At 47.4% G+C, this 12,159-nt stretch overlaps 3 protein-coding genes across 3 annotated transcripts; 1 reads left to right on the top strand and 2 right to left on the bottom strand.

Annotated features, from left to right (window-relative positions):
- The first annotated feature begins 1,861 nt into the window (after positions 1-1,861).
- LOC112096924 lies at positions 1,862-3,439 on the top strand. Its single transcript, XM_024181149.1, has 3 exons — positions 1,862-2,381; positions 2,484-3,184; positions 3,230-3,439. The coding sequence occupies exons 1-3, from the start codon at positions 1,862-1,864 to the stop codon at positions 3,437-3,439; spliced, it is 1,431 nt and encodes a 476-aa protein (XP_024036917.1).
- An 827-nt stretch (positions 3,440-4,266) lies between these two features.
- On the bottom strand, positions 4,267-7,121 carry LOC112096922. The gene is made up of 4 exons (XM_024181148.1): positions 5,970-7,121; positions 5,317-5,853; positions 4,910-5,223; positions 4,267-4,774 (listed from the first exon to the last, which is right to left on the bottom strand). Exons 1-4 carry the CDS (start codon positions 7,119-7,121, stop codon positions 4,267-4,269), a joined length of 2,511 nt encoding a protein of 836 aa, XP_024036916.1.
- A 3-nt stretch (positions 7,122-7,124) lies between these two features.
- On the bottom strand, positions 7,125-8,228 carry LOC112096921. The gene is made up of 2 exons (XM_024181147.1): positions 7,709-8,228; positions 7,125-7,594 (listed from the first exon to the last, which is right to left on the bottom strand). Exons 1-2 carry the CDS (start codon positions 8,226-8,228, stop codon positions 7,125-7,127), a joined length of 990 nt encoding a protein of 329 aa, XP_024036915.1.
- Positions 8,229-12,159: the final 3,931 nt, after the last annotated feature.

Genomic DNA, 12,159 nt, shown 5'->3' with positions numbered 1-12,159 from the left:
CAAAAACTGGAAAACCGGTTGCGGAACCGATCTCAAAATAAAATGGCCTTAATGGAAAAAAAGGCCGGGCTGAGATTAGGATCTGAAACCAGAAGCCTCAAGAGAGATAAACCGAAATCCTTTATTATTACTGGAAAAGTACCACAAGTTTTCAGCATGTTTAGCTCCTCGCCTTGATTGGAGTTTTAGGGGGTCTATTCGAACATTTCTTGTGAATTCCCCGTTTCTTGCTTTTCGAGGTAATTCCCATCCAAAATACTAATTTGAACATCAAAATATTTGGAGACCCGAATTTAATCAAGAGAAGGAAGGGATCAAAGAACATGTTCAATTTTATACATAATCTTGGTAAATCTGATTCTCTAATACCTTATCACATGAATTCCAAGTATATATCAAACTTGTTGATGCGAGATTCTGGTTATGCTCGTCCTACGACCAGGATATCTGCTCGATCAACCTCACCTCGATCAGGATCTCTCCTCGTATGCTTTCTTCTCCAAGTATCCCTGCGTTCACAGAAACGAGTCAGAGCACGCCGGTTGTTTTCCCGGCGTAAACCCTCCGACCCTCATGTCAGATGTGAAGGTTCTGGGAACGCTTGCCACAGATCTTATGGCTTTTCTGTAATCTCCGTTCTTAGAGTTCTCTTTTCTTAGTTCAAATAGCCAAAATTCTAACCCTTTTACCTTCGTTGGTTACCTTTTTATAGGCTTCCTCTGAATCCAGATCTTCCGCAGTCCACGCCCGTCATTCTCCCCACTCTCGGGTGTGGACGCCCCATTACCGCCATTGTCGGCGAATGGAGATGACCCTCGTGCCTTAACTCTCGGATAGGAATGCACGTCCTGCCAACTGTCGTTGACTGCGTCTCCTCGCCTCCATGCCTAGCAGGAGTGACCTTATGCCTCTGACAGGAGTTCGGCCTCCCGAATGGCATATTCGTGGACAAGCAGAATACTCCTGCTCCTATTCCCCTACTACTTGGCTCTTGCAGGATACACCTGCTCGCAGAACCTTGCCACCAACCACCTGCTCATCACGTCTGGTCTCCTCGATGTACTTCCCTCAAACACAGGTCCCCCAGTTTCTGGTGTTGGGTAATGTAATGGACCAACAGTAGAAACTCAACGGTTCTCGTTCGCGTGGGGCTGAAAAAGGCTGTCAGGAGTCGTGTCACATTTAATTGCGGACGAGGTGATGTGGCAGAAATCTGCCCCTTTATTTGAATTTTAAACCAACGGTTACGAGGCCCTTGGGATTTGGTACCGTTAAATGCTGGCAACCTAAGAGTCCGTCCCCTTTATGAAACCCAAATCCTTTCGTACAGAAAACTCATCATCCACTCCGTCTCCGTCTCTGTCTCTCCGGCAAAGAAGTTCCGGCATAAAGGCCTCCATCTCTGTCTTTCACCGACTGAAACATTACTTCAGGTACTTCTTCTATCTCCTTGGTTTCGGATAGTTGTAGATAATTTCTCTTCTCTTTTGTTCGGGTAGTAGTTGGTGGTGGTGTTGTGGTTAGCGCTTAGGGAATGTCGAAAGGTAAAGAGAAGGTCATTGAGGTTGACGACGATGAGTTGGACTTCCTGCCTAGTCTGCTCACCGACCCTGCTTTTGACCCCGGGATCCCCTTAGAGCCCATTAGATCCAGTGTTGGTCCTAGCGCTAGGAGGATGTCTCCCCAAACAACCTCCTCGAGCGGAAATAGCGATAAAGAGGGATCTTCTGGGTCGGAGAACACCTTGAGTGAGGGTCGATGAGATGATTCTGGTGAGGTGTCCCCATCAGGAGCGTCGCGACCAGAAGAGAGGAGTACAATAGGAGGTAGAGCCCTATCGCGGGATTACGCTATTGATTATATGACGTGCACGACCACGTTTGATGAGCTCGATGACCTCCGGCTTAGGTATAGTATTCCTGGTGAAATACCTCTTAAGATCCCAGGAAAGAAGGATGCTCCTAGCCGGCCTCCTAGGGGATACGTTACCCTGTATCTGGATAGCTTTAAGTATGGGCTGAGGTGTCCCTTGCAACCTTACTTTGCCCGAATACTTAACGGGCTGAATCTATCTCCTGGTCAGTTGAACCCAAATGGATGGAGAGTACTCTCTGGTCTGTTCATATTGTGGGACAGATGTTGCCAAAGCGAGCCCACAATTGATGAGGTGAAGCATCTGTACCAGCTAAAGAGCAGCCCCAAAGATGCCGGCTGGTACTATTTCCAATCTAGTACCAAGACCAGGAAACCTATAACCGACCTCCCTACTGGTGGTGGAGGGAATTGGAAGAGAAAGTTCTTTTTTGCTGGGGGTCCTTGGGGTCAGGTTGCACAAATGGACGGGAAGGATTATCGGGTCCCCCCCCGTTTCACGGTCCCAGGTTGCCTGCTCACTTTAGATGTCTTGTATCCATAATTGTTCTTGCTTTATTGGCTTGTCTCTAACCAAGTGTCCATTTCCAATCTGCTCGTTTGTGTTGTAGTTTCCTGGGGTGTTCATTTCCCGCTCCAACCTGGTCAGCTCAAACAGGTTGAGGCTGTGCTAGTCAATTCCTGCCCGAGCCGAGAGCTGTTAACTACTTACAACTTGCTCGAGTCTCGCTTGATACTACCTGGCCATAAGATGGAGGACGCTGTGATTGGGGCTCTGAACAGGAAACGTTCTCGACCTCAAACCACGAAGAAGGACCAGAACAAGGACGCCCCTTCTGCAAAGCGGGCCAACATCGTTCAGCAAGTCTCTCCCTTGAAGACTTTACCTCCTGCTCCTGCCCAAATTGGGGAGACTAGTGGAGCAGCCACGGATCCTGCTTCCTCTTCTCCTCCTGTCGGGCCTCGATCTCGTTTACCTGACAGCCGAGCAGAACACTTGGTCCCCTACCTCAATGAGTTATCTAAACTCGTGAGCAAAAAGGACCTGGAGGACTTTGACGGCTGCACCTTGGGTGAGCTGGTGGGGGCCATGCAGTATAGCGCTTTCCACCTCAGCTGCATGACTACCTATTACAAGGCTAAGGTTAGCCGCTACGACCGGAAGATGAAGGAAGATATTCAATCGGCGACGACCAGAGCTGACGTGGCCGAGAAGAAAGCAGGGGAGTTGAATCTCGAGAATCTGAAGCTGATAGAGCAAGAATCACTTGCTCAAGCAAAGGCCATTACCCTCGAGGAGGAGCTTACGAAGGTCAAGGAGGATCTGGAAAGGTAGAAGGCTACGTATGAGGCCCAGCTCGAATCTCTCCGCGACTCCCACCGAGCTCAGGTCGAGAACTTGGAGAAGGAGGCCGACAATCAGTACGACCAGGGACTTCGGCATTCTTATCGTTGCATCATGGCCGTCCTCGGGAAGCAACACCCTGATCTGAAGATGGATGACCTTGCAGCTGGTGTTGCTCAACATATGGATGAGAAAGCGGCCAAGAAGATGCTGAAGGGGTAGAGCCGATCGTGATTGAGGAGGAGAACTCTCCTCCTCGTGCAGTCCCTGCTGCCGTTGGCGAGGCGAGTACCCCCCTGGATGCTATTGGTGATACCTGCACCTGAGGAGGTCCAGCCAACCGATGCTGCTCGGCTTACTGATCCACCATCTTCTTAATATATTTCTTGTACTGTAATGAACAATTTTTGTGACGATTATCTCTTCTATTAATTACTAACAATTAACAAAGATGTTTTTGATTACTTTCTTGTGTTGTAATCATGACTTATTTTCCGTTTGAGAATCTGCTCGTCTTGGCATGTGGTTTTGCCACATGCCTTGGAAAATTCTTCGATGCTTGAGATTCTGCTCGCCTTCGCGCGATCGAGCAGACCCTGGCACGCTTGGCTTCTGTCTCGCCGTAAACAGGCTTTGAGACTTTACGAGCCTTTGCGTGCCTTAAAAAAAATTTTTTTTTTCGACGCTTGGGGATTCTGCTCTCCTTCGCGTGGTCGAGCAGACCCTGGCACGCTTGGCTTCTGTCTCGCCATAAACAGGCTTTGAGACTTGACGAGCCTTTACATGCCTTAGAAATTTTTTCGATGCTTGGGGATTCTGCTCGCCTTCGCGTGGTCGAGCAGACCCTGGCACGCTTGGCTTCTGTCTCGCCATAAATAGGCTTTGAGACTTGACGAGCCTTTGCATGCCTTAGAAATTTTGTCGGTTGCAAGTGACTGAAATTCCTCGACGTTCCATTAATTGGAAGATTCAACTTACATGAAATTGCTTGGTCATAAAATAAATAACGGCAAATACGAACAGAAAGAACTTGAAAATATTAATGACTCTTACTGGAAATATTTCCTGAGATGTGCTGCGTTCCATGGGCGCTTCACCTCGTGGCCATCCATGCGAACCAACTTGTAAGCTCCCGGACCAACTAGCTGCTTGACTCTATATGGCCCTTCCCAATTCGGACCGAGCACTCCTTGAGTCGAGTCTTTGGTGTTCTGATTCACTCTCCTTAACACCCAATCTTCGACCTTGAACTGTCGTATGTTCACCTTTTGGTTATAATACCGGGCAACCCTCTGCTGGTATATGACTGATCGCTCGGCTGCTTGCTCCCTCTTTTCCGTTAGCAGGTCAAGATTCAAACATATCTGCTCGTCGTTCTCCTGCTCATTAAAATGGTCTGTCCGATGTGTGGTCGTTCCTATCTCAGCTGGCACGACCGCTTCATGTCCAAAAGCCAAGGCGAACGGTGTCTCCCCAGTTGCTGTTTTGTGGGTTGTTCTGTATGCCCATAGCACACCTGACAGCTCATCAACCCATGCACCCTTTTTTGCTCCAAGCCTGGTTTTCAAAAGCCTCTTGATGGTCTTGTTGGCTGCTTCTACTTGTCCATTCGATTGCGGGTGAGCAGGCGAGCAATACTTCAGCTCTATCCCGAGGTTTTGGCAGAAATCCCTGAAGCTGTGATTATCGAACTGCCTGCCATTATCCGTTATCAGGGCATATGGGATCCCGTATCGACAGACCAGGTTTCTCCACACAAAGTCTGTCGTTTTCTTCTCTGTGATTCTGCTAAGGGCTTCGACCTCTATCCACTTTGTGAAGTAATCTATAGCAACTATGGCATGCGTTGCTGCTCCTCGTCCCTTTGGCAGTGGGCCAATCAGATCAATTCCCCATTGAGCAAATGGCCAAGGGGAGACCATAGAAGTGAGCTTCTCTGGTGGTTGGCTGGGGAAATTTGCAAAACTCTGGCAGCTTACACAGCTCCTGGTCTTCTCCTGTGCATCCTAGTGCATTGTCGGCCAGAAATATCCCTGCCTTAAAACCTTATGGGCCAGGGATCTCCCACCAGAATGGTTCCCGCAAATTCCTTCATGTACTTCTCTCAGTACATAATCCGCGTCGTCCTCGTCCAAACATCGAAGGAACGGCAGTGTATATCCTCGCCGATACAGTATCCCATCAATCATCGTGTATCTCGAGGCCTGGGCTCTAATCTTCCGAGCTCGCAGCTTATCTGGTGGTAGTACCCCATCTCTAAGGTATGAAACTATCGGCTCCATCCACGAGCATTTTTGTTCTATTCGCAGCACCTCCAAATTATGCTCGATGCTTGGGATGGACTTCACCTCCAGAGGGACCGACTTTGGCATCTTTGGATCTGCTACCGCTGCCATCCTGGCCAAAATATCTGCTCGACTATTCTGCTCCCTAGGGATTTGTACCACCTCCACCGCTTCGAATTTTCCCATCATCTGCCTGACTATCTTCAGGTACTGCTCCATCTTTTCCTCTCTCGGTTGGAATCTTTCACTGACATGATTCGCAACCAGCTGGGAATCAGTTCTGATTTTCACTCTATCTGCTCTCACGGCCTTAGCCAGTTCCAACCCTGCTATCAAGGCTTCATACTCTGCCTGGTTATTCGTTGCTGCGAACTCTAACTTTACAGCATAAGAGATCTCCTCCCCCTCCGGGCCTTCCAATACAATCCCTGCTCCCCTGATGACTCATCTACAGACATTTGCCATACTTGAGCTTCGCCACTGTCTACAACTACATCTCGTTGGTCTAAACATACTTCAGGCTCTGTAAATTCTGCTACGAAATCGGCCATTGCCTGAGCCTTTATCGCTGCTCGGGGTTTGTAGTCTATGTCGAACTCGCTCAGCTCTATAGCCCACTTGACGAGCCGACCTGAAGCATCTGGCTTGTGTAGAGTTTGACGCAACGGCTGGTTTGTTATTACCGAGACTGGGAATGCTTGAAAATATGGCCTCAACTTCCGAGCAGCAACCACAAGGGCAAGTGCCCATTTCTCCAACGGTGGGTATCTGGTCTCAGCATTGAGCAGGGCCTTGCTGGTGTAATATATCGGATACTGAACTCCTTCTTCCTCCCTCACCAGAACAGAACTGGCGGCCCGATCCGATACCGCCAAATACAGATATAACTTGTCCCCATCCCTCGGTGTGGACAGCAGTGGAGCTTGCTGCAAGTATTGCTTCAAGTTCTGAAAGGCTTCCTCGCATTCTGGTGTCCATTCTGTTTTCTTTCCCCTCCTTATCACTTGAAAGAATGGCTGACACTTATCTGTAGCCCTGCATATGAATCTGCTCAACGCCGCCAACTTACCCGTGAGGCTCTGCATCTCCTTCAGGTTACGGGGAGACCTCATCTGCACAATTGCCTGGATTTTCTCGGGATTTGCTTCAATCCCCCTATGGCTCACCATTAATCCAAGGAATTTCCCTGACTCAACCCCAAAGGCACACTTCTCCGGGTTGAGCTTCATCTTATACTTCCTCAAAAGCCCGAATGTCTCCTCGAGGTGTCTGACGTGTTCCTTCGGGATTTTGGACTTGGTGATCATGTCATCCACGTACACCTCCATAGTTTTCCCAATCAACGGCTTAAAGACTTTGTTCACCAGCCTCTGATAGGTGCCCCCAGCATTTTTTAGACCAAATGGCATTACCCTGTAACAGAACAAACCCTGGTTAGTGATGAAAGTCGTACTCTCCTCATCTTGCTCGTACATGGGAATCTGGTTGTATCCCGAGAACGCGTCCATGAAGCTAAGCAGACCATGTCCAGCCGTTGAATCTACTAGCTGATCGATCTTCGGTAAAGGGAAACTGTCTTTTGGGCACACCTTATTAAGGTCCGTGAAATCCACACACATCCTCTATTTGCCATTTGCCTTCCTTACCAACACCACATTCGATATCCATTTAGGGTAATTGACTTCCCGAATGAACCCTGCTCTCAAGAGCTTCTCCACCTCGCCATTTATAGCCTCATACCTCTCCTGGTTGAAGCACCTCCTCTTCTGCCTTACTGCCCGAGCACCTTTCTTTACTGCCAGCTTATGACATGCCACCTCCGGGTCAATCCCTGGCATGTCTTCATGTGTCCAAGCAAACACATCTGCATGAGTCTGTAAGCATTTCACCAACTCCCGCTTTTGCTCTCCCTTAAGTCTCGACCCGATTCTGATCGTCTTTCCCGGATTCTCTGGTCCCAGGCTTACTGTTTCCAGATCCTCTACAGGTTCTTGTCTGCCATTCTTGTTTTCCACTCGGGTATCGAGGGATGTTATCTGCATTGCTTCCCTTGCCGCCGAGGAGTAGTAGCTTCTTGCGATCCTCTGGTATCCTCGTACCACTCCAACTACCCCATTCACCCGGTACTTCAGAGCCAGATAATGGTTGGACAGCACCGCTTTGCTCATCCTCAGAAATGGCCGACCTAGGATTATCTGGTAAGGACCTTCCTCATCCACTACCACAAAGTCCAGTATCATTGTCCTTTCTGTCGGGGAGCTCCCAATCGTGATAGGCAGCTCGATCACGCCCAGAGGGACCAGCCTTCCTCCTCCAAACCCCTTCAAGGAGGTATTGGTGTAATCCAACTTCAGGTCTGCTATTCCCATCTCCTCCAGGGTTGACTTAAACAACACATCAACTGAACTCCCTGTGTCAACCAGTATCCTGTCAAACTTCTTGCTAGCGACAGTGGCCTTGATGACCAAAGCATCCTCGTGGGGGTATAGGATCCCTTCTTCATCCTCATCTGTCCACATGATTGGCACTTGCCTGACTCTTGCACGTTTGGCTGCTGGGGTGTTGAAGAATACCTCTTTGCTGGTCATGGCGTATCTAGCATAATTCTTCCTCGACCTATTGGAGTCTCCGGCCAATGTCGGACCCCCCGCTATAACCCTCACTGCGGGCTGCTCGCGTCTCAAGTTCCTGTCACTCTGCTCCCCTTCACTTGTTGAAGCTACCATTGGGATGGTCCCATCTACAAACTCGTCCAGATACCGATTTCTCACCAAATCTTCAACCTAGGTCTTAAGATCTCTGCAATCTGCTGTGGTGTGGCCATGAGTGCCATGGAACTTACAATAGCGTCCCCTGTCCCTCCTGCTGGGTAGCTTGGTTATTGGAGCCGGGAGGTATAGCAACCCTCGATCTTTTATGGCCTTGTACACCTCGGCCAGGGACATCTTCAATGAAGTGTACCGCCCATAGTCCCGGTTCTGGTCAATCAGGTTCACTGCTCTTTCTCTGTTTGCTCCGTTCTGAGTTGGGTGCGGTGGCAGTACCTCTGGTCTGCTCCCTCTGCCACCGTGGGAGTGTTGATGACCACCATATGATGAACCATGCCCTCTCCAAGGCTCCCTAGCTGGGGAGCGAGGAGGCTGCGCCCTGCTGCGCTGATACTGTGGTGGCCTCTGATGAGGCTGGTAAGCAATTACCCGGCCTCCTGCTCTACTATCCGAGGCCTGGTGGTTCTTCCTCCTGATCGGCCCATTCCCCGATAATGCTTTCTTCTCTTTCCTCCCCAACCCTTCTAACTGGTCTATCTTAATTCGTGCTGCCTTCTCCTCTTCAATCTCAATATCTTTCTTAGCCTGCTCGTATGCGGCCGCATACGTCTGGATAGCTGGGCTTCTCAAGTTGTACTACAGCCTTCCTATCTTCACTCCTTCTTTCAATCCCCTTAATGCCTGAGGGTGGTTGAAGGCTCCCAAGTCGAGGACAGCACGATGAAACCTCTTGATGAATTCCCGAAGGGTTTCTTGCTCCCTCTGTTTCATGCTTTTCAGCTCCATCATGTCATCTTCTGGTGCCATTGCCCCACTAAACTGCTCTGCGAATTCCTGGCACATCTGCTCGAAGGTTTTAATGCTGCCCCGAGGAAGTTTCCTGTACCACTCGCGTGCACGTCCCTCCAGGGATAGTGGGAACACCCTGCACCTTTGGGGCTGAGATAATCCTTGTACCCCCGTTATGTCATTGAAGCGATCTATGTGCACCAGCGGATCAGTTCGTCCCGAATATCTAAGGTCCGGGAGAGGAAAATCTCTCGGAATAACTGCCCTCATGATATCTGCTGCGAGCGGTGATTCTCCGTCCAGCATTATCCTCCAACCAGGAGCTCTGCTCCTTCCTTGCATATCGTCAATTATCTGCGCTAGTCTGCGCACTTCCTCCTCCAGCTGCACTGCACGACCAGGGTCACGTGCTGCAACTTGATCCCTCTCTTGCTCTACATCATGCAAGTGTTGCCTCAACTCTGTTTCTTCTGCATTCGCCACCCCATCGTCCTCGTAAAAAATCTATCTTGCCGGGGATTGCTCTTCGTCTCTATGGAATTCTCCCCGCAGAGGTATGTTACCTCTCTCACCACCAAGTCTCCTGGCGGTTTGACTTCTCCTTGTACCATCGGGACCTGGTGCCACTCCACCACCTCTCACCATTTCCTCCTGGGTTACCCTTCGTTCACTCCGCAACTCATGCAGGATGGTTGTCAGGGTCTCCATCTGTTTTTCCATCCGTCCCATCCGGTCGAACATGGCTTTTTCCCTGGCTTCGCTGGCTATCTCCCTCAACGTCACGGAATCGTTCAGCCTCATATCACCCCCTTGTGCACTACTTCCTCCTGTCTCCATTACTTTTCACTTGCTTCACTCCTCTTCTTGCTATCAACAGAAGTTTTTTGCTCAGCTCCCCACAGACGGCGCCAAAATGTTGATGCGAGATTCTGGTTATGCTCGTCCTACGACCAGGATATATGCTCGATCAACCTCACCTCGATCAGGATCTCTCCTCGTATGCTTTCTTCTCCAAGTATCCCTGCTTTCACAGAAACGAGTCAGAGCACGCCGGTTGTTTTCCCGGCGTAAACCCTCCGACGCTCAAGTCAGATGTGAAGGTTCTGGGAACGCTTGCCACAGATCTTATGGCTTTTCTGTAATCTCCGTTCTTAGAGTTCTCTTTTCTTAGTTCAAATAGCCAAAATTCTAACCCTTTTACCTTCGTTGGTTACCTTTTTATAGGCTTCCTCTGAATCCAGATCTTCCGCAGTCCACGCCCATCATTCTCCCCACTCTCGGGTGTGGACGCCCCATTACCGCCATTGTCGGCGAATGGAGATGACCCTCGTGCCTTAACTCTCGGATAGGAATGCACGTCCTGCCAACTGTCGTTGACTGCGTCTCCTCGCCTCCATGCCTAGCAGGAGTGACCTTATGCCTCTGACAGGAGTTCGGCCTCCCGAATGGCATATTCGTGGACAAGCAGAATACTCCTGCTCCTATTCCCCTGCTACTTGGCTCTTGCAGGATACACCTGCTCGCAGAACCCTGCCACCAACCACCTGCTCATCACGTCTGGTCTCCTCGATGTACTTCCCTCAAACATTAGCACTTCCTGGAACTATATTATTCATCAATTTTTTTATAATAATATTTTTATTTTTTTATTTTTTTTTGGTTTGAGCACTTCAAATCTCTGAATATATGTATATCACCAGTCAAAGATATTTAATTCACATTTAACTTTAGCCAAATAAAAAGCTGTTTTGCAATGGAAGTACTTCCTTCATTAAGTTCTCATTAACCTCACTACTTTGGATTGTCGTTTTGGATGAAATGCATGGATGCAAAGCTTGCTTGGAAACTGAGAGGACTGCTCTGTTAGAAATCAAAAGCTTCTTCATATCAGCAGCAGTGATATTGGATACGATGACGAAGCTCTTAGTTCATGGTTTGACGATGATGAAGGAATGTCGTCTGATTGCTATGATAATTGCGAGGGAGTGATGGATCTCTTCTCAATAAAATAACGGAATTCAACTCTTCTCAATACTGGAATAAATTATTTGATTATTTCAAACCCAAACGACGCTTAAATTATTAAAATTATCTCAACTAACTTTTATTTTATTAGTTGACTATCTCAATCAACTGTTGACTATCCGATCAACTGCTTCCAAACTGGCTTGTTTTCCACGGAGCATTAATGAAGCATTTTTCTTCATTGGTCCAAGCCTTATAAGTCTTCGTCAGTCATTACAATTCGATGCTTGCATAGATTTTTTGATAATTCAATGCAAATCCAAGCATACAGTTCAATAGAAACGCAATCACACCCTTAAATTATTTAAAGGGAAATTGTAAAGCCCTCCTCCTTTGGTTTAACCTGCTATCAGAAATACTAAAAGTTTGAATTTATTTATTTTTCTTCTTATGTTTTTAATTTGTATCAACCAACCACCAAAAGAACAGAAAACTTCATACAAAATTACCACTATTGCCATTTATATTTGTTTCTGTATTGTCATTTCATAAGTGTAATTCTATCTTTTTAGTAGATGACTAATACGAATTGTAAACTTAAGGCGAAAAATGAATAAATGATAAACTTAGGACGGACAGTTGATAATTTTCCTTATCTGAATTCTTAATCAATTTTTGTTTTATAGCATCGGCGGTCTCCGTCAATTGGTAGAGGAAAAATAGTAGGACAGCCGCTTGTTTGTTGCTTAATTTGAAAGTCAATCAGCTTTAATTTTCCCCGTAGTTGTAAATATATGGGAAATTAGCTAAATTGAACCCGTGTACATCTGTCCCAAGTTCATATGAAATTTCTGTTTTTGTCATTTCAAGTGATTGTAATAGTAGTCGAGTTGCAGATTGAGAGCAATCGAAACTTAATTTCCTTATTAAGGTTTATCAATATATTTGATTTTAATGGCTTTGATTCAAATGCATGAACATGAAGGGTCACAAAAGCTTCAAATAACATTTATGTATTTGTCATTTTAGAGTACATCACACTTTTATGAGTAATTAAACTACTAAATTAAACTTATCAAACATCCAATCAAATTCTTTACAAAACATATTATTTAATAGATTAACTGATAATCCA

This window comes from Citrus clementina, unplaced genomic scaffold, assembly GCF_000493195.1.
Source record: "Citrus clementina cultivar Clemenules unplaced genomic scaffold, Citrus_clementina_v1.0 scaffold_7, whole genome shotgun sequence".
In the NCBI taxonomy this organism is placed as follows: domain Eukaryota; kingdom Viridiplantae; phylum Streptophyta; class Magnoliopsida; order Sapindales; family Rutaceae; genus Citrus; species Citrus x clementina.
Note: the sequence above shows the minus strand (reverse complement) of the source record. Positions and strands in the feature narration are given on the sequence as shown.

Excerpts from the sequence above, each read along its gene's own strand:
- LOC112096924 (XM_024181149.1), top strand. The coding sequence starts at position 1,862 with ATGACGTGCACGACCACGTTTGATGAGCTCGATGACCTCCGGCTTAGG. Across the intron at positions 2,382-2,483 it reads CCCCCGTTTCACGGTCCCAG|TTTCCTGGGGTGTTCATTTC; the intron begins GTTGCCTGCTCA and ends TTTGTGTTGTAG. Across the intron at positions 3,185-3,229 it reads TCGAGGAGGAGCTTACGAAG|CTCGAATCTCTCCGCGACTC; the intron begins GTCAAGGAGGAT and ends TATGAGGCCCAG.
- LOC112096922 (XM_024181148.1), bottom strand. The coding sequence starts at position 7,121 with ATGTGTGTGGATTTCACGGACCTTAATAAGGTGTGCCCAAAAGACAGT. Across the intron at positions 5,854-5,969 it reads TAGACAGTGGCGAAGCTCAA|GCAGAGTATGAAGCCTTGAT; the intron begins GTATGGCAAATG and ends ACGAATAACCAG. Across the intron at positions 4,775-4,909 it reads ATAACGGATAATGGCAGGCA|GCTTGGAGCAAAAAAGGGTG; the intron begins GTTCGATAATCA and ends TTTGAAAACCAG.
- LOC112096921 (XM_024181147.1), bottom strand. The coding sequence starts at position 8,228 with ATGGTAGCTTCAACAAGTGAAGGGGAGCAGAGTGACAGGAACTTGAGA. Across the intron at positions 7,595-7,708 it reads TGTGGTAGTGGATGAGGAAG|GATACCAGAGGATCGCAAGA; the intron begins GTCCTTACCAGA and ends GAGTGGTACGAG.